Source organism: Capricornis sumatraensis, chromosome 18, assembly GCF_032405125.1.
Source record: "Capricornis sumatraensis isolate serow.1 chromosome 18, serow.2, whole genome shotgun sequence".
NCBI classification, from domain to species: Eukaryota; Metazoa; Chordata; class Mammalia; order Artiodactyla; family Bovidae; genus Capricornis; species Capricornis sumatraensis.
Window position 1 is genome coordinate 35,131,966 of NC_091086.1, and position 20,992 is coordinate 35,152,957.

The window sequence follows — 20,992 nt, forward strand, 5'->3', positions numbered from 1 at the left end:
GTTATTAATTTCTACTTATAATGATGAGTCTTAAACCTTTCTCCAAGTCTTTGGCAGCAGAAACGCCTCAATAATTCAATAAGATGTGCTTTTCCAACTGTTGGACTATAGCCCAGTGACATATTAGATTTTCGTAATAAACCCAGATCCTTGCTCATCAAACTCTTCCACCAAAGCCTCCCTACTGGCCAAAAATATAAGCTCTCAAGGAGTCTGGTGTCTTTCAAAGTTTTTTTGAGATTTTGTATAAATATTCTAAAATATTTATGTGCAATTTATATTTGACAGAATATTTGTTTTTATTTTAACATTACAATGATGTTTTGAAATCACTACCATTAATTAAAGCTGACAGCCTAGGAAGATAGTACCAGATTTAACTTTTGCCTTAAGATATTCCAACAAATTCTCATCTGAGTTTGAGAACAGAGAGTTAGGATTATATTTATGCAATTACCCTCCAAAGTCACAGTGGTAGCATGCCAAAACACTGATGTGATTTCATTAAAACATCCTAGTACAAAACAGTTTTAAATTTTTTATGATTTTAATTATACTCTCACACAACAGGAAAGTCTTCATTTTACTGCATGGTCAGTACTCCCAGATATTTTAAAAGTATCATTTCACTCAAGCAAAACTGAACTGTATAAGACCACAAGATGATATACTTACTTGTGTCATTTCTCTAATAGAAGTTATGCTATCCAATGCTTTCATTACTCGATCATAGTTCTTCTTCTGTTTGAAGGGGGAAAAATATTATTCACTACAAGCCTTTGCAAGTCTGCACATCACTATGCAAACATATTATTTCTGTACCTGAATTTTCCATCAGGGTCAATTTGAAAGCAATGAGTGTGTTGTGTACATAAAAGGGAAGACTTTAATAAGATGGCTCAAGGACATAGCATTTATAACTGAGTCAGAGGGAAGAAAAAAGAAAACAATGCCAGTTTTAGCGTAAGTATCAGTACATAAAACCATGTTCAGCTTACAGGGGAAAAACTCTTAGTACAAAAAAGCTATTAGGCTCCTGATTTTTGTTTTCACTACTAAAAAGTTAAGCCATGATGAATAGAGTAAGCACAGAATCCTTCTGAAACACGAAAATCCACTTTAAATCTTATAATTTCATCTTGCTTTTATTTTCTGTTGATTAGAAGGTTGTTACCAAAAGAGTGTGACTAGTAAATGTGTAAATGAGACCATACGCTCAACAGATAATTCATTTTTAAGAATATTGTAAATATGTGCGCTATTACCATTTATGAAAGAAGGAAAGTTTTTTCTAGGAAATTTTATACAGTCATTGTTTCCATAAAATGATTTCAAGATGAGTAATAATAGAAACTGAAGCAATTTTGTCTCTCATGCAACTTGAAAATTGTGTTATTTCAGAAGAATTCTGCCTAACCTCCATGAATATTTACGAAATTGGTGTCTCAAGAAATGACAGCTGATGAACAATAGTAACTAATCTTTTAGTAACCTTCAGATAACTGGGGAGGGAGAGCGGGGAAGGCAAGAGAGGGTGAAATAAAAATACGAAAGAAAAGGGAAAATTTGTCCCCTTCACCATGATCCTTAAAAATGAGACTACATATGTTATAATCTCAAAAATAATATGTAATGAAATTAAAAATCCTATCGATCATTATAAACCAATTAATTATAGCTATTTACCTACCTTCTGTGCAGTTGGAATGAGTAAAGATCAGCATGGGAGGGAATTAAATGGGTCTAGTTTCGTGACAGTAAAGTCAGGAAAGTGATTTTAAAGGAGAAAAGGAGAGAAACAGGGTACATGAAAGACAAGGTGGAAGTAAATCAAATTTGTGGAAAAGAATCATATTTGCTAAACAGATATAAAGTTCATGACAGGTCGTGGATTTGATGAGACGGTAATTTAGCTAAGAAAGAAGAAAGCTACTGAGACTGAGTCTCAATTATTATTACAGGAAACGGGTGCTGTGCAGGGGTGATCACTTACCCTGGGGTTGAAGGCCAGCATCTGAGGATCGTTAGGATCTACCACAGAAGGATATGGCTCGAAAATGACAACTTTTCTAGGAGATTCCAATGCAGACCTACACATGGATACTAGTAGATCTACCACCTTGAAATACATACATAAGATAGTTACTACCCTTCAGGTTTTATTAAGAGTTTTGCCATTGTTTCTCCCTCTCATGGTAATTAATTGCAAAGACTCAAGATAGCTATTAATCTCTGAAGTCTTTAATTTGTGGCTTTAGACTAAGTTTGACCAAGCTTGACTATTAATTTAAAGTAATTAATACACGTTGCTTCCAACTACTCACATTTTAATATCTCTGTCTCTAATATGTCTTTGTCATGAATACATACAATGTGCTAACAGTGTTGCAGGCTCTATGGCAAGACAGTGCACAAGACAGGCCCTTGCTCTTGTGGAATTCACATTTCAATGGAGAAAGTGTGTTGAAAAAAACAGTTAAACAAATATATGCTTAAAGACAGTTCCTGGCAGTGTCAGATGCTATTAAAAATAAAGCAGGCTTACGAGACCAAGGCAATAGAGAGGACTGTTTCAGAGGGGCTAGGAAATGTGGTGATGTTTCTACAGAGACATGAACAAAGTGGGAGAGGAAGACGTGTGACTGCCTAGGAAGAAACCATTCTAGGTGAAGGAAACTACAGAGAATGAGTCCAACCTACTCCAAGAAAAATAAATATCCTGACATCATCTCACTTCTTCCTACTCTCCTCTGACAAGGGCCATTAAAGACCGTTGGCTTGTTAAATAAGATGATTTTATTCCTATGTTCTTCTATGATTCTTCTGGACAATTTTCTAAGAGGCAGTAGTATGTAGCAGTTAAGAGCATGGCTCCCTTCCTTAATTCCCAAAACAATATGCTTTAGCAACCAAATCAAGAAAACCAATACTAAGTAAGAGAGAGCTCATCAGAACACAAGTATCTATAGTGTGATAACAAGAGGCCTCATAAGGAAGCAGCTGACTTAATCTTTATAAGGAAAGATAGCGCCAGAAAGTTTTCAAACAGGCATTTAAACAATGCACAGTAAGAGCAGGACAATTTTTGATTCTTAAAATGTGGTTAATGAGGAGGCACTGTGACCTAATGACAGTGGGGCTCACTCTGATGTGTGTATACTCACAAAACACATCCACCCAATTACAGCATCCAGAATTTCCAGTGACTGAAAACAATTAGCAACACTCAAGCCATAGAGTATAGGATCTATAAATAACACCCCCCAAAGTACACAGACATAGATACCCCTAGGACTTACTCAGAAAATGATAAAACTAAAACAGCTAATATGTCTCTACTACATTATTCCATTTATGTGTGTATGAGCACACAAACTGGATTCTAAGCAACAGGTATAATAATAAAGATATAATACGTAAGAGAAGACTCTACACATGGACATCACCAGATGGTCAACACCGAAATCAGATTGATTATATTGTTTGCAGCCAAAGATGGAGAAGCTCTATACAGTCAACAAAAACAAGACCAGGAGCTGACTGTAGCTCAGATCATGAACTCCTTACTGCCAAATTCAGACTTAAATTGAAGAAAAGTAGGGAAAACCACTAGACCACTTAGGTATAACCTAAATCAAATCCCTTATGATTATACAGTGGAAGTGAGAAATAGATTTAAGGGACTAGATCTGATAGATAAGAGTGCCTGATGAACTATGGACGGCGGTTCGTGACATTGTACAGGAGACAGGGATCAAGACCATCCCCATGGAAAAGAAATGCAAAAAAGCAAAATGGCTGTCTGGGGAGGCCTTACAAATAGCTGTGAAGAGAAGAGAAGCAAAAAGCAAAGGAGAAAAGGAAAGATATAAGCATCTGAATGCTGAGTTCCAAATAATAGCAAGAAGAGATAAGAAAGCCTTCCTCAGGGATCAATGCAAAGAAATTGAGGAAAACAACAGAATGGGAAAGACAAGAGATCTCTTCAAGAAAATTAGAGATACTAGAAAATACAAAGTGTTGGTGAGCATATGGAGAAATTGGTACCTTTGTGCAGGGTTGATGGGATTGTAAAATGTACAGCCACTACAGAAAACAGTCTGGAGGTTCCTCTAAAAAGTTAAAAAGTAGAAATTCCAGAAGGGTCCTGCTGGAAGTGACTATCCCACTTCTGGGTACATAACCAAAAGAATTAAAATGAAAACATCTTTAAGAGATGTTTGTACACGCATGTTTACGGCAGCATTATACACAATAGACAAGAGATGAAAGCAACCAAAATATCCATTGATGGATGAATGGATAAACAAAATGCTACAGACACATATAATGGAATATTATTTAGCCTAAAGAAGGAAAAGTCAGTCACCTCTTACAAAATGGATGAACCTTGAGGACATTATGCTAAGCGAATAAGCCAGTCACAGAAAGTCAGATACTATTGACTATAATCATGAAGCATCTAAAGTAATCAGATTCACAGAAACAGAAAGAAGGGTGGTTACCAGAGATGGGGGTAGGGGAAAATGGGAGTGTCTGAACAGGTATAGAGTTTCAGTTCCGCAAAGATAAAAATGTTACAGAAATCTGTTTCACAACAATGTGAATATATTTAACACTACTGAACTGTGCATTTAGAAATGATTAGTGTAGTAAACTTTGTTATGTCTTTTTTACAACAATAAAAAAGGCAAAAAATGGATACAGTAATAATCTGATAAATGTTCCCCTTTCAATCAAATATTTTAATTAAATACCTTGAGCTGAAAGCTTCAAATCAAAACTACCCAAATAACTGCATTGTTTTGCCAATAATTTCAAAGTAAATTATAGTGAAAATAATAGATGTAGGGGTAGAGAATTTAACTAATAGAATATTTTTGTTAATGTACATCCTAAACTAACTTCAAAGTAACAGTACAACTACTCTGGCAAAATTCCTTGCTGTCCACCAAAGTTTCATACGTTGCTTCCAAGGTATAATAGGGCTACTGCTTGGAAGTAACTGCTCTGCAAGCAAAATTTCTACCCTTTTGTCTACATCAGACCATATGACTGATCTTAACCCATGGACAGTAAGCAGAAAAGGGCTGAGCTGATGGACAGACAGTGCTCCTTTCCTCTCTTCCCCTCTACTATACACCACATGTTGAAAACACAGCAGACCCACATGGTGGACCGAATCCATTTCCTTCAATGATGAGAGCTACCCAACAAACATTCTAACCAGACAGTTGTATGAGTTAGAAATAAAAGTGTACCATATTAATAGTTTATCTATTACAGTAGTTAGATTTGGAATCTTGGCACAAAGAAAGGTTTATACTACAGTTTTTGAATTTGTATTCTATTTGCAGATGATAACTTTTCCATGGAATAAAATGATGTGTTTTTTTGGAGAAGAGGTAAATTTAAAATTGTAGACCACTGGCTTTCAAGCATTTCAATAGTAATTTCTTTTTTGTTTTTTAAGAAAATTGTATGTAAGAGTCTCAGTACATAAAAGAAATAAAATAAAATGGAGCTGCCTTCTAGTTAAAGCAGTATTTGGAGGCCTGGAATTCCAGCCGTTGACACACTCTCATCCCAGACCAGTCAGTCTCCTGCAGATCCCTCTAAGGAATGTTCATGCAAGCTCCAGAGCTCCTCAGAGCCCCATGAAAAATTTAAGAGTCAGCTGATGAAACAAGACCACAGAGATACAGTGCTATCTAGAAAAAGAATCCAATTACATGTAATCTCTAAGATTACAGCCAGAATACTGGGGTATATCTTTAAAGAAGTTAAAAGAATATTCTGTATTGGCATTCAAGTAGAATCACTAAATTCTCTAAAAATTTTTTTTCGATATTGATCTTTAGAGCTGAATCATTAAATTGATCTAAGTGAAAACTTGTGTCTTGTTACTATTGTTACATAATCCAAGTATAATTTCACTTTAAGATCCATTATTTTTAAACATGTATATATAATTAGAGGGGAAAAAAGCACCTATTATTCTATCAACTTAGCCTACTGTTAAGAGGTTTATCTTCCTTCTAATCAATGTGCATTATTTCTAGGCTTTACTTTCTTCCCTGATTAAACTGTATGAAAAACAATTTACATCCAGTAAAATGCTTAAGTATTAACCATACGACTCAAACAATTATACATATACATACACACATACATATATACCCATGTGAAAATACATGTACTTGTGTATGTATATTCATATACACCTGTGTAAAGTTTATTTTTACATAGCTATACATAGCATAAATTAAAGTATCTTTTCTTTTTTGAGCAATATTAGTTTCCAAGGGATGAGAAAACCTTTTACATTAAAAAAAAAAGACTCACCACAGTCAGATAAATTTGAGAAATCCTCCAAATATAGGCTAGTCATTTTCTTCAGTTTTAGAGATTCTTAGAGCTTTTAGTATGCAAATTTGCACACACTGGATGCAAAGGTAATATTAAGCTGGATTTTTAAAGTTTATTTTAATCATGGACTCATTTTTTTCCATATCACAACTGGTCAATGTTCTACTGTTTGCTTCATTTTCATTTGTAGCTCACTATATCACAAATACTACCCTTAAAATGTCATCAAGTGTTTGCATCTCATTTTAGCTCATCAGTGAAATAATTAGGTTAAGGGAGTGTAAGCCCACGAGGCCTGGGCTGCCTGTGTTAACTGCTTTATCTTAGTCTAGTGTACCACCTGTTACACAGCAGGCATTTGATATTTACTGCAATGATGACCATATGTCTCTTGTATGATCATTCTTCCCACCCATCTTTGTGAATTTTTAAAAATTCTCTTACATTTAGTTTCCTTTGATTTTTAGTAAGGTAAATATTTTCTCATGTTTCTTTACTAACTACAGGTTCATATTTGTGAATTGTGCATTCATTTCCTGTATTAATTTGTAATGGTATTCATGTTTTTCCTCTCAATTTTTATGAGCTTCCGTGTAATTAAGTTAGTAGCAAAATACACTTTTTCATAATTAGCTCTTAGTGCTCACTAGTTTTTTCAGGTAAAAGATGTAAAATATGTATGGACTCAGATCTGTTGTTTTTTTCTTTATGATTTCTTATATGGGCATAAATGCATGAACTAGATGCCCTACATAAGCTGTACATGCTTAATGTGACTCTTCTCCAGTTGAGGTATAATACTTTTAAACACTTGTAATACTTGAACTTTTAAAGTATAAGTATTTTGGAATTTGATTTTGCACACAAGTGTAAAGACCTAAAAGTGTTTCTTCCCTGCAAGTCAGTTGTTTCCACCATACTAAACCATTTTTATTTTATGACATGATGTGATACTTCCCTTAATATATAAAAAATGTATTTAAAACTTGAACAATTATGGGGATTACCAGACTTTCTCATCAGTACTTTCCTTGCCAGTACTGTATTTTGTTAAAATACTACAGAATTACATAATATGGTTTTGTGTGTGGTTGGTCTAGCCTCCTTTAATTAACATGCACTATTTTTTGATTTTTGGAATTTTCTCATCTATTAGTATTTCAGTCATGTTCAATAAATGAACAAAAACTAGTTGAAATTTTAATGAATTACATGATGTAATACATTTTGGCATCTTTACAATTGTTTTTTTTTCCTTTCCAGAAACATGGGATGCTGCTCTACTTCCAAGTTTTTTCTTTGTTTTTATATTTTTCTTCCTATGTTATAAATACTGCTATTGTAAAACTGAACGCTCTCTTTTTATTACATGTTCTGCCTATTACCTTGTCACCTAAGTTTTAAAAATAAATTGGCTTCCATTTTATGGAGAAGGAAATGGCAACCCACTCCAGCGTTCTTGCCTGGAGAATCCCAGGGATGGGGGAGCCTGGTGTGCTGCCGTCTATGGGGTCGCACAGAGTCGGACATGACTGAAGTGACTTAGCAGCAGCAGCAGCAGCCCAATACCTTTTCACCTGAGTTTTAAAAATAAATTGGCTTCCATTTTATAGCACTGTAACTTTACAAATAAATTTTACAGAATGCAAGGGCAAGGGTTTCAGTAGCTCAGTTTCACCATATAAAAAAGAAACGCAATTATTTTTCAAACAATTAAAGTTGGTTTAACTTCTCTTGCCAACTGTAAAATAAAGTTGGCAAACTGCAGTGTCTATCTAAAAATATCAAATGACGGTTTGCTTTTTCAATGTATCAAGAACTATCAAAAATTTGTCCCCAAAGAAGGGTAGAATAAATAATGTTTTCAAATCAAAATATAAAATAATTAGTATCATGTGTTAGTACCTGAGCTCCAGTTGCTATTTCATCAGCAGCTTCATTCATTACTCCCAGGGTTTGAAAAGCAAATACACACAGCTCTCGTTCACACACCGTAGGCTACAAAAGAAAGGGGAATCAATTCAGCATTTTTTCTTTTTACCATCTTCCAATTCCTAAAGAAAATGTATGACGTTCTTTAAAATAAATAGAAAATGCAAAGTTTTAGAATATTATTAATAAAAAGGAAGAGGGGCTTCCTGGTGGCTCAGTCATAAAGAACTGGTCTGCCAGTGCAGGAGACACGGGTTCTCTTTGTGATCACGAGGATCCCACATGCTGCAGCACAAGTAAGCCCAAGGTGCCACAACTACTGAGCCTGTGCTCCAGGGCTGCAGAGCCACATCTACTGAAACCCACCCATCCAGAGCCCATGCTCCACAACAAGAGAGGCCACCGCAATAAGTCCACACAATACAACTAGAGTAGAGCCTCCACTCGCCACAACTAGAGAAAAGTCTGTGCAGCAACAAAGGCCTGGCACACCCAAAAATAAATGAAAGTTTTTAAAAAGGAAGAAATACGATCCCAGAATCCCAGAAGTCGCTCAGTCGTGACCGACTCTTTGTGACCCCATGGACTGTAGCCTACCAGGCTCCTCTGTCCATGGGATTTTCCAGGCAACAGTACTGGAGTGGATTGCCATTTCCTTCTCCAGGGGATCTTCCCAACCCAGGGCTTGAACCCGGGTCTCCCACATTGTAGACAGACACTTTACCATCTGAGCCACCAGGGAAGTCCAAGAAATACTATATATATAAATATTATTTACACTAGTCTTGGTATGGAAGCAACCTAAGTGCCCATGTACAGATGAATGGATAAAGGAGGTGTGGTATATATAAATAAAATGGAATACCACTCAGTCATAAAAAAGAAAAGAATATTGCCATTTGCAAGAACATTACGCTCACTGAAATAAATCAGAGAAAGACAAATACTGTCTGACTTCACTTATATGCATCTAAAAAAACAAAACAAATGAGGAAGCATAACAAAAATATAAACAGAGTCATAGACACAGAGAACAAACAGGTGGTTGCCAGGAGGGAAGGAGGTGGTAGGATGAGAGAAAACAGATGAGGGAGATTAAGAGGTACAAACTTCCATTTACCAAATACATTAGTCATAGGGATGAAATGAACAGTGCAGGGAAGATAGTCAATAATAATGCAGTATCTTTGTATGGTGTCAGATAGTAACTAAAGTTACTGTGGTGATCATTTTGTAATGTACAGAAATATCAAATCACTACATTGTGCACCAGGAACTATCAAAATGTTCTATGTAGGTCAACTATACTTCAAAAACAAGTAAATTCATAGAAAAAGAGAACAGATTTGTGGTTACCCGAAGTGGAAGGGTAGAGGGAGAGGAAATTGCGTGGAGGTGGTCTAAAGGTGCAAACTTCCAATTACAAGATAAATAACTACTAGGGACATAATGTACAACATAACTAATATAATTAACACTGGTGTATGTTATGTATCAGTTCAGTTCAGCTCAGTCACTCAGTTGTGTCCGACTCTTTGCAATCCCATGGACTGCAGCACACCAGGCTTCCCTGTGCATCACTAACTCCTAGAGCTTCCTCAAACTCATGTCCATGGAGTTGATGCCATCCAACCATCTCATCCTTTGTCATCCCCTTTGCTTCCTGCCAGGATCAGGGTCTTTACAGATGAGTAAGTTCTTCACATCAGGTAGCCAAAGTATTGGCGTTTCAACTTCAGCATCAGTCCTTCTAATGAATATTCAGGATTGATTTCCTTTAGGATGGACTGGTTGGATCCCCTTGCAGTCCAAGGGACTCTCAAGAGTCTTCTCCAACATCACAGTTCAAAAGCATCAATTCTTCAGCCCTCAGCTTTCTTTATAGTCCAACTCTCACATCCATACATGACCACTGGAAAAACCATAGCTTTGAGTAGACGGACCTTTGTTGGCAAAGTAATGTCTGTTTTTTAATATGCTGCCTAGGTTGGTTATAGCTTTTCTTCCAAGGACCAAGTGTCTTTTAATTTCATGGCTGCAGTCACTATATGAAGTGATTTTGGAGCCCCTCAAAATAAAGTCTTTCACTGTTTTCATTGTTTCCCCATCTATTGGCCATGAAGTGATGGGAACGGATGCCATGATACTAGTTTTTGAATGTTGAACCAACGTTTTCACTCTCCTCTTTCACTTTCATCAAGAGGCTCTTTAATTCTCCTTCACTTTCTGCCATAAGGGTGGTGTCATCTACATATCTGAGGTTATTGATATTTCTCCTGGCAATCTTGATTCTAGCTTGTGCTTTATCAGGCCTGACATTTTGCATGATGTATTCTGCATATAAATAAAATAAGCAGGGTGACAATATACAGCCTTGACATAGTCCTTTCCCAGTTTGGAACCAGTCCATTGTTCCATGTTCAGTTCTAATTGTTGCTTCTTGACCTGCATACAGATTTCTCAGGAGGCAGGTAAAGGGGTCTGGTATTCCCATCTCTTTAAGAATTTTCCAGTTTGTTGTGAACCACACAGTCAAAGACTTTGATGTAATCAACAAAGCAGAAGTTAGATCTTTTTCTGGAACTCTTGCTTTTTCGATGATCCAATGGATGTTGGCAAATTGATTGATCTCTGGTTCCTCTGCCTTTTCTAAATCCAGCTTTTATGTTACATATAAAAGAGACTAAAATCCTAAGAGTTCTCATCACAAGGAAAAAAATGCTTTTCTTTTTATTTTATATTAATATGAGATGATGGATATTCTAAACTCAGTGTGATAATCATTTCATGAGGCATGTAAGACGAATCATTATGCTGTATACCTTAAAGTTATACAGTGCTGTATATCTCAATAAAACTGGAGAGGGGATGGGAAGAACTATCACTTTATTTTAAAAAATTAAATTTCTAAATATACGTAACAATTAGTAAATAGCCATTTTACCGATATAGTAAAAAATATTATTAAAAATTCAATTCAGTTAGTTTTAGGCACTTGCACTCGGAATGATTTAGCAATATGTGAAAATATTCTTTGGATCTATCCCAGGTGGCTCAGTGGTAAAGAATTCACCTGCCAAAACAGAAGATGCAGGTTCAAGCCCTGAGTCAGGAAGATCCCCAGGAGGAGGGCATGGCAGCCCACTCCAGTATGTTTGTCTGGAGAATCCTATGGACAGAGGAGCTTGGGAAGTGCAGTCTGTGCAGTCACAGAGTTGGACATGACTGAGCATGCATGCACAAAATATATCCTTTAAGTAGAAAATCCATCTTGCTTGCGTAATACACATTTGCACGGAAGATGCATTTAAATTTTCACATTTGCACAGAAGATGCATTTGAAAGTAGATACCTAAACTGGTGATATACTAAAAAATGAGATTCAATCCCAAAGCTATGTAAAACGAATCTACAAAGGAGAATTCCATTTCTTCCTAGGTAATTTTCTCTGGAAGAAATAAGCATGACTCTGCTTACTTGCTACCTAACTCTTGAAAGACTGGTTTTGTTGCAAAGATTTTTGACTTCAATAACCTCCTGAAGTCAACAGTACTGAAATATACACTCTGCAATTGCTTTGGAAGACCTCTCATCTTTCAAATCTAATACAGTGTCATCTGTTTGATTTATCTCATCTCCCGAGTTACATCGCATTAGGTAGCTGATGAAGCCTAACACGATGCAGCCTGTGGTGCCCAGCACAGCAGAGAGACGTATTTGTTAGTGCCACTGCTCCCATGCTCACTGACTTCAGAGGATAACTTCATCCACTGCTTAACTAGTGGGGAAGGAAAGCCCCATACTAAGCACCCTTTATGCTCAGAATGGGCCCACGTGGTGGCTTTGTAGACAAAAAGCCAATCACACAAAGATTTCTGATTGACATTCCCTAAAGAAAATTTCCCGTCAAATAAATTGATGTATTTTCTTTGTCAGTCTTAAAAAGACAGCTTCTATTTCAGAAACATAGGAAAAACTACCTATGGCAGGAAATTAATTGGACAAAGTTCTTCATCCAGACTCAAGCTATACACACTGCTGTATGCACTTGGATAAACTTAGAGCAGACTGTTCAATTTCTACTACTGTTACTTTAGCATTTAACTTAATCTGGTCCTATTTTTTCATGTGTATCTATGTGCATGTATGGCTGCCCCTCAATTTCTCCCACTGACATTGGGCTGTTTCTTTTGTTCACTTTCTGGGAGCATGGTATGGTCTGAAATAATAAGAGCAACCATTTTATTGCACACTTACTATAGCATCAAACACTATATTGATGTTTGAGTATAATGAAACTGTAAACAAAAAAGAATCCAGGGGAAGGCAAGCTTTGGAAATCATTAAGGGGCCACAGGAATTAATTCATATTCCAGATACCCAAAGTTCACTGAGTAAGTAAACAGAGACAAAGAAGGTACTTTGTTTTTAATACTACTATTGCCAAACAACCATACAGCTTTTTTTTTTTTATGATCAAAATCCATCAATCCTAAAGCTGAATATCATGATAAGGCTCATTTAATATATACGAGCAATGAACATTTTTAAAATGCTATATTTGAACCCTGGAAAATTTTTTTTAGTTTCTTTTAAATTAAAAAGAATTTATTGGGGTATAGCTGATTTATAATGTAAATTTCAGGTATACAACAGAATGAATCAGTTATACATTTACATATATTTTAGATTCTTTTTCCATACAGGCCATTACAGAGTACTGAGTAGAGCTCCCTGTGCTATCCAGCAGGTTCTTACTAGTTTTCTATTTTATATATACTCTTGTGTTAATCCCAATCTCTCAATTTATCCCTCCCCCTATTTCCCCTAAGTAGCTTTGTCTTCTAGATCCACAACTCTACTTTTGTTTTATAAATAAGTACATTTATAACCTTTTAAAAAAGATTCCACATATAAGCGATATCATATGATATTTGTCTTCCTATGTCTGTCTTCTTGAACCTTGGATAGTTAATTATGTTTATTTTGTGATCATCCTAATATATATATATATATATGTATATATGTATATTTACACACATATTCAGGAAATAAAGTATAAACTAATTTTTGGCATTAAATTGTTGCCTTATTAAATGGTACAAATGAAAATGAAATAAAATACTCTGCTAAACTAGACTGGAAGGTAATTATTTGAAATTTGAGTATTCTATCAGCATACTTTGTCCCCAATCCTAGAAATTCATGGGCCACCCTGACTTTGTCTCAAATGATTTTTTACCAATTTTGCCCAGACCTCCTAGTCTTTATCTTGAGTAACAAATGAGCAACAGTTCAGTCTTTTCTGAATGGTTTCTCCTGCATTGCTGTTTCATCCTCCTCCCAGACCTATTTCCATTCCAACCTCTAAATCTCCAAATCTCTTGGATTTATCAATTGACCCATTATTTTAAATTATAAATTTACAATTCTAATGATAAAGCTATGGCTTAATTTCTTTATAAACACTCCTTTTCTTTATTGCATTTTTTTCATTGAAAAATGGCTTTCTTCCCATACTCAAATTTGCAAGGCTAATTTCTAAGGATATCCTATTACTGCAACTGTTTGAAGAAGGAAATCAGGTACGATAGAAAACTTGCTTTGTGGAGGGGGGCAAGAAATGGTATTACCATTCTGAAAAATCTGAAGTATAACTATACATTATATTCTTATAAAAATAATTTTATCTTTATTTTTAAAATAGTAATGATAGAAGAAGTAATATTGCAATTAATTTATGTACCACAGTAGGGGTTCCCAGGTGGCTCAGTGGTAAAGAATCCACCTGCCAATACAGGAGACGCAGATTCAATTCCTGGGTCAGGAAGATCTCCTGGATTAAGAAACGGCAACCCACTCCAGTAGTTTTGCCTGGGAAATACCATGGATAGAGGAGCCAAGTGGGCTATAGTCCATGGGGTCACAAAAAGACTTAAACATGACTTAGAGACTAAACCACCACCACCACCACACTAAATGCCAGTGAATTTTACAATAACAATGTTACATCTATCAATCATTTTACTAGAACATTCAATAGAGTATTCAAGATATAAATAAGCTTAATTTTCAGATAATTATTTGCCAATCTAGTTTTTGTAGATAACTGTTTATCCACATTTTTTATGAGAGGAGTTCAAAATGTCAACACAAGATGGCATACTAAAAGAAAGTTCTCAAATCACAAGTAATCAAGACTAGATGTCTCACAGAAAGGACATCCTATTCCAGGAAAGCAAGTGATTCATTCCTCCTTAATAAAATATACAGTTATATTGCAATTAGCGTTCTCCCACTTTGAGCATACTGCCAGCCAGTGCCCTGCTCCCAAGAAAATCTGCTATCACTATATTATTTGCATAGAAAACTCCAGTCTCAATTCAAAATAAAACATACTCATGGAATAGCTACTGCTGGATAAGCAAAACTGTATGTTTTATTAAACATGACTTAATAAAGTATACGTGCCTAGATATCACCAGCAATGTACATTTACTAATTCAAGTTTACAAGAAATTTATTAGCTTCAATTTATAAAATATTGCCTATTCTTAATGTTATACTATTATATTGCCTTCCAATAATTAGTCCCTATAACTTAAACTGTAGAACCATGGCAAGTCCCTCCTGCCATTACACATAATATATCTGCAATATAACATTCACTCTGCACCATTAAAAACATGGGGAACTTTATATGTCCCTAAATTAAGATTCATTTTAGAAATTTTTAAGCTAAAATGAATACTTTTTAAATTTTACTTGAATCAAAACAATTTAAATGTGAGCAGTAAAAACATGACTCAAAAAAATTATTTTAAGCCCTAAAGAATGTTTTAGAACCAACTGTATTTTAGAAATTTTGTGTTTTCAATGAATTTAAATTACTTCCTACTGAAAACAGAAATAACACAACTCAAGAATCCAGCTATGTATTTATATATAGCACAGTGTAGGTGAGTGGTTTTCAAACTCTTTTTTGCTGTGATCATTTTTTTCAAACAAAATATCATGTAAGCCCAATATATAAAACAGATGAACATGGATGTTGTTCCAGCTGGAGCTTATGTGCACAGTTCAGTTTTCCCAGCTACAAAACAGGCATAAAATCAGATCTAGTTCACCAGGTTGATAAAAGGACTAAGAGAGAAGAATCAAGTGAGATAAAGATTATAAAATCTCCTTGAGGTATAGAGAGCTGTTGAAATATTAACACTATTAGGTAAGCTGGATAGTGTGAAAGTTGCTCAGTCATGTCCAACTCTTTGCGACCCTATGGACTGTAGTCTGCCAAGCTCCTCTGTCCATGCGCATTCTCCAAGCAAGAATACTGGAGGACTAGAGTGGGTTGCCATGCCATCCTCCAGGGATCTTCCTGATTCAGGGATTGAACTCATGTCCCTCACATCTCCTGTCTTGGCAAGCAGTTTCTTCGCCACTAGGGCCAGCTGGGAAGCCCCATCTCTTCTACTTATGTTAACTAATCTATACACAGAAATATGTGTTTAATAAGAATTTTCATTGAAGCATATCATGACACGGTACTTTTATTTTCATACCCTTGGTTTATCAAAATTCTTAATTTGTTTCTAAAGCATGTCTTACTAAAATAGAAATGAGCAATATAAATACAACTTAATAATTTAAAAAAACTAGTGTGGAAAACACATGAGAATAATTAAGAATATTGACTAGAAACACAAAACCTACAAGCCTTTAATTTTCTGTATTTCCAGATTTATAGTCAGTTCTTTGGGTTCTTTTCAATGGTTTGGAAGAAAGACACATTTGGAGCAGGGCAAGATTTACTGTCGATTAGGAAAGACAGGAATCCCACAGAGATCAAGACAGATCCATAATGAAATAGGATCAGGCCTGGTTAGGCCTCAATATACATGCTGATCCCTACTGTCTCATAAAACTAACGCTGTTGTTTGATTATTAAAACCAATTTCTGCTCAATTTGGATGTAAAAATATTTATGTTTTAACTAAAAGTTTTTTGGCGTAATTATTTAGTTTGACCTGTTATTTCAAAACTTGCAAAGTTAACTTCTGCGAAATGGATTTGGGGGGAGAAAATTGGTTATGCTTTTTCATCCATTCTCTAAATATTAAGATATGAAGGTCAGACTTAAATATAAGAAGACCTACCTGTTTTCCTCTTAAGTAAAATGGGACATATCCAGGTTTACCTACCTACTCAGTTTCTCAAGATTGGTCTTGGGAGTGCCTTAAGCTATGACCAAACTATAGCTGAGTATTGTTAACTTTACTCTAACAAGAACCTTAGTTACAAACATTTTTCTAAGGTCCACAGCAAAACTGGGTACAAAAATTACTAGGTTCATGGATTTCTTTGACTTGACTTTAGTGGGATGGTGCACTATTCTCAAGAGGTGACGTGAGAGTCTCAGGCCTGATAACACAAAGCAAGTAATGTGGGACATTTCCACAGGGCAGGAGAAGAAAACAGATCATAATTCTTTTATCACATGCTAATGTGGGAAACAAGAAAGTCTGTTAACCAGGGACACAGAGAACACACACCCAGTGTCACTGACAAAGTTCCAACTTTGTAGGGACACTAAGCCATGCAACCACGTGAGTGGTTCCAGTAGGATTCAGCAGCTCACATACAGGGCTCAAAGAAGACAAACACCTGCATTGATCCAAGAATGGGGCTTAAGGTGAGTATAACAAAAAATAAGGGCACTAGGAGTTTACAGGCTGATAAAACAGTGGTGATTCTGGCAGTAAATCCTCCTTTTCCTCTTTTACAAACACACTTGATGAAGTCCAAAATCAACATTCTAAAGCATCACCAAACAGTCTATAGCATCAACACTCCAGTTGATTCCAAAATGTAGAGAACTAGTGATTTGGTTTTGGTTTGGTTTTCTGATGGGATTGCAGACCGTACTTCCAAACTGAAATTCTGGGACTCTGAACAACCCTCCTGATAATGTGAGTTTTATGCAGATCTAAAGTATCACATGTCAGAACCCACCTGAGAGTGATATTTATAACCTTTGTAAACAAAAGAGAAAATCAGAGCCTTGTGATATTTCTAAATAAGTAGTTTAGTTCCTTATGTTGCAAAAGTGTGACAAGCTTGCCTAGACCTCTGAGGAAAGTGACAGAACAGGAAATTAGTGACTAAAATTTTAGGACATTTGGGAAACAGGAATAAATGGAGACTTATGTCATTTAGAAAACAATCAGGCTTGAAGAAAAGAGAAAAAAAGTGAGAAACAGTTTGAATTTTGACAGAGAAATCTAACAAATGTAACAAACATGAGGCAGAAAATCTATGGAAACAATTCTATCTAACCATTTAATCACCCATGGGGCTATAACATCTCTTTTTTATAGCTTGGGGATTTACTGCAGTTTTTAATGTGTTACATGGGCTGAGAATAAGTGACCAATGAGTCCATTTATTGATTACTATCCATAGGAAATTACATTTGTAAAAATTGTTATACATTATTGAAATTATAGCAAAATACATTGCAATGGAAATATAAGAAAGAAAAAATGAATATGCCTGATTTAAGTGAAATACCTGTTTAATACAACAAGGAGGTATTCTGTTTACTTTTCTTCCTTTGCATATGAGATGTTTCTCTATTTTCATTTCCTGATCTGATTTCATATGTTACTTATCTTACTATTTAAGAAAGTAAGGTTTCTGATTTCCTTAGATATCAGCCTGAATTAGAGCAACATAAAACCGCTTGATAAACTATATTTATTTAAAAATGTTGTCTTTACTTTTGTTTATGAAAGCATTTCCATTTCTAGAAATAGACAGCATACTTAACTGGTACAGAAAGACAGAGATAAAGTAAAAGAAACCTTGGAGCAAGGTATAGAGAATACTAGTATCAACTATGATCTTTCTATCACCTATTATTGGAATGAACTGCTAGTAAGTAAACTGGGAAGAGCAAACTCCCAACACCAAGTGTAGTCAATTTCCAGGATGTAAAAGTAGTCAGTTCAAGTATGTAAGTAAAGAGCAGCATTATGATTGAGAACCATGGCCTTGGTGCCATTCTGCCAGGATTCAAATCCTGTCCCTATCAATTACTAGCATTGTGACATTAAAAAAATTACTATTTTCCTTATCTATAAAGCAGGGGTAGTAATATCCATCCTCAGAAGGTTATTATAAGGATTAAATAAAATAATCTATGCAGTGAAAGTTGCTCAGTCATGTCTGACTCTTTGCAACCCCATGGACTGTACAGTACATGGAATTCTCCAGGCCAGAACACTGCAGTGGGTAGCCTTTCCCTTCTCCAGGGGATCTTCCCAACCCAGGGATGGAACCCAGGTCTCCCGCATTGCAAGCAGATTCTTTACCAGCTGAGCTACAAAGGAAGCCCAGCCACCAGGGAAGATCCAAGTAAGGCACTTCAAAAACATGATTACAAAAAAAAAACACCCAAAAAGCTTATGCTATTCATAACATGACTATTATATCCTGCAATGAAAATATTATTGCCATGGATTAAGAAATAAATCAAGGTCCACAGACGCACAATGACAAAATAAAGATGAGCCTTCTTAGTGGAATAAATGAATATGATAAAATGATTCTTTCTCCTTTCATCATAACTATACATTTCTGGGTATTGAATAAAAATAACAATCTTGTACAAATCTTTATTAAAATAAATGCTGAGTCAGTTAATTTGGTTTCAGATTAGCAATATATCTCTTTGAGAGGAAAAACTGTTAAAAAAAAAGCATATGAGGGGCAAGAAAAACTTTGTTATATATTTTCCAAAAGCAATAAAATGAAACAAATATAAAACCTGAAGGACGACTGTGCTCATTAATGGCTGTTATATACGTATTTATAACATAAATCTTGAAAGGCAAAACTGTTCTAATAAAACTACCTGTTTCCAGGCTTTATAATTTATCTTTTCAAGCATATAGGATAAATTTCTCTTAAAAAGTGCAACAGACTCTAGCATAGTGCCTTATACTCATAAAGCGTTTAATAAATATTGGTGATTTTGAAATCGGACAGAATCAGGTTCAAAGTTCAGCTTCCAGTCACACAGCTGGGGAGGATACTAACGAAACTGCCTACCCTCTTTGAATCTTAATCTCCTTAGTTGCACCATGGGCATAAAAACACCTAAACCACAGAGTTCTGTGAAAATCAAATAAGGAAGCAATATGCAAAATACCTGGGGCTTCCCAGGTGGCTCAGTGGTAAACAATCTGCCTGCCAATACAGGAGACGCAGGTTCAACCCCTGGGTCAAGAAGATCCCCTGGAAAAGGGAATGGCAACCCACTCCAGTACTCTTGCCTGGAGAATCTCATGGATAAAGGAGTCTGATAGGCTACAGTCCATGGGGTTGAAAAGAGTTGGATGTGACTGAGCGACTGAGCACGCACTCAAGCATGCAAAATTATCTACCCAGAGTATCTGGCACATGGTGCATAAATCATCTGCAAATAGATATCGTTTTAGTATTTCCTGTCTAATCTGGATACCTTCTATTATTTCTTTCTTCTTAATTGCCTGGCTAGAACCTCTAGTAAAATGTTGATTAGAAAAGGCACAAAACTCACACTTCAGATTAGAAAACGCACACTTCTTGATTCCAAACTTACTACAAAGCTACAGTAATTCAGATAGTATAGTACAAGTATAATAACTGACATACAATCAGGGGAATAAAATCAAGAGTCCAAACTCACACATCTACGGTTAAATCATTTTCCACAAGGGAGACAATATCATTTAATGAGGCCAGAATAGTCTTTTCAACAAATGGTGCACAGACAACCAGATATCCACATGCAAGAGAAGGAATCTGAACCTCAACTTCATACCATAAACAACAATTAACTCAATGTCTTACATGTAAGATACAAACTATAAAACTCTTAGAAGGAAATGTAGGTATACATCTTTGTTACCTTGGATTAGGCAATACCTTAATTGATAAATTTGGATTCCACTAACATTAAGTTTTGTGTGTCACAGGACACCATTAAGAAAAAGAAAACCCACAAAACAGGAGAAAATACCTGCAAATCGTATCTCTGATAATGATCTAGTATTCAGAATATATAAAGAACTCTTGAAGTGAAGTGAAAGTCATTCAGTCGTATTTGAGTCTGTGATTCATGGACTATATAGTCCATGGAATTCTCCAGGCCAAAATACTGGAGTGGATAGCAGTTCCGTTCTCCAGGGGATCTTCCCAACCCAGGGATCAAACCCAATTCTCCCACACTGCAGGTGGATTCTTTACCATCTGAGCCACAAGAGAAGCCACAAAGAACTCTTAGAACTCACTAAAGAAAGCAAACAATCCAATTTAAAAATGGGCAATGGATTTAAAGAGATATTTCTCCAAAGAGGACATACAAATGGCCAAGATGCACATAAAGAGAAGCTCAAATCATCAGTCATTAGCAAAGGACAAAGCAAACCATTATGAGCTACAACTTCCCAATTCATAGGATGGTTACAGTTGGAGGAAAAAAGAGGTGAATGACAAGTGTTGGTGAAGATGTGGAGAAACTTGAACCCCATCATACACTGCTGTTAGAAATCTAAAGTGGCACAGCCACTGTCAGAAAGTTTGCTATTTCCTGAAACAGTTAAACAGAGTTAACACAAGTCTCCAGCAATTCCATTAACTGATGAAC

At 35.7% G+C, this 20,992-nt stretch overlaps 1 protein-coding gene across 2 annotated transcripts in view; it reads right to left on the bottom strand.

The window, feature by feature from the left end:
• Window positions 1–20,992, bottom strand: part of PARP8 (poly(ADP-ribose) polymerase family member 8) — a 188,573-nt gene that overhangs the window by 25,125 nt on the left and 142,456 nt on the right. Inside the window, exons 16-18 of one of the 2 annotated variants that reach the window (XM_068990449.1) lie at window positions 8,275–8,367; window positions 1,994–2,119; window positions 676–741 (exon numbers count right to left, since the gene is read on the bottom strand). In XM_068990449.1, coding sequence (XP_068846550.1) covers window positions 676–741; window positions 1,994–2,119; window positions 8,275–8,367 — 285 coding nt within the window. The remainder of the gene's footprint in view (window positions 1–675; window positions 742–1,993; window positions 2,120–8,274; window positions 8,368–20,992) is intronic. The other variant, XM_068990450.1, reaches the window with a different exon arrangement.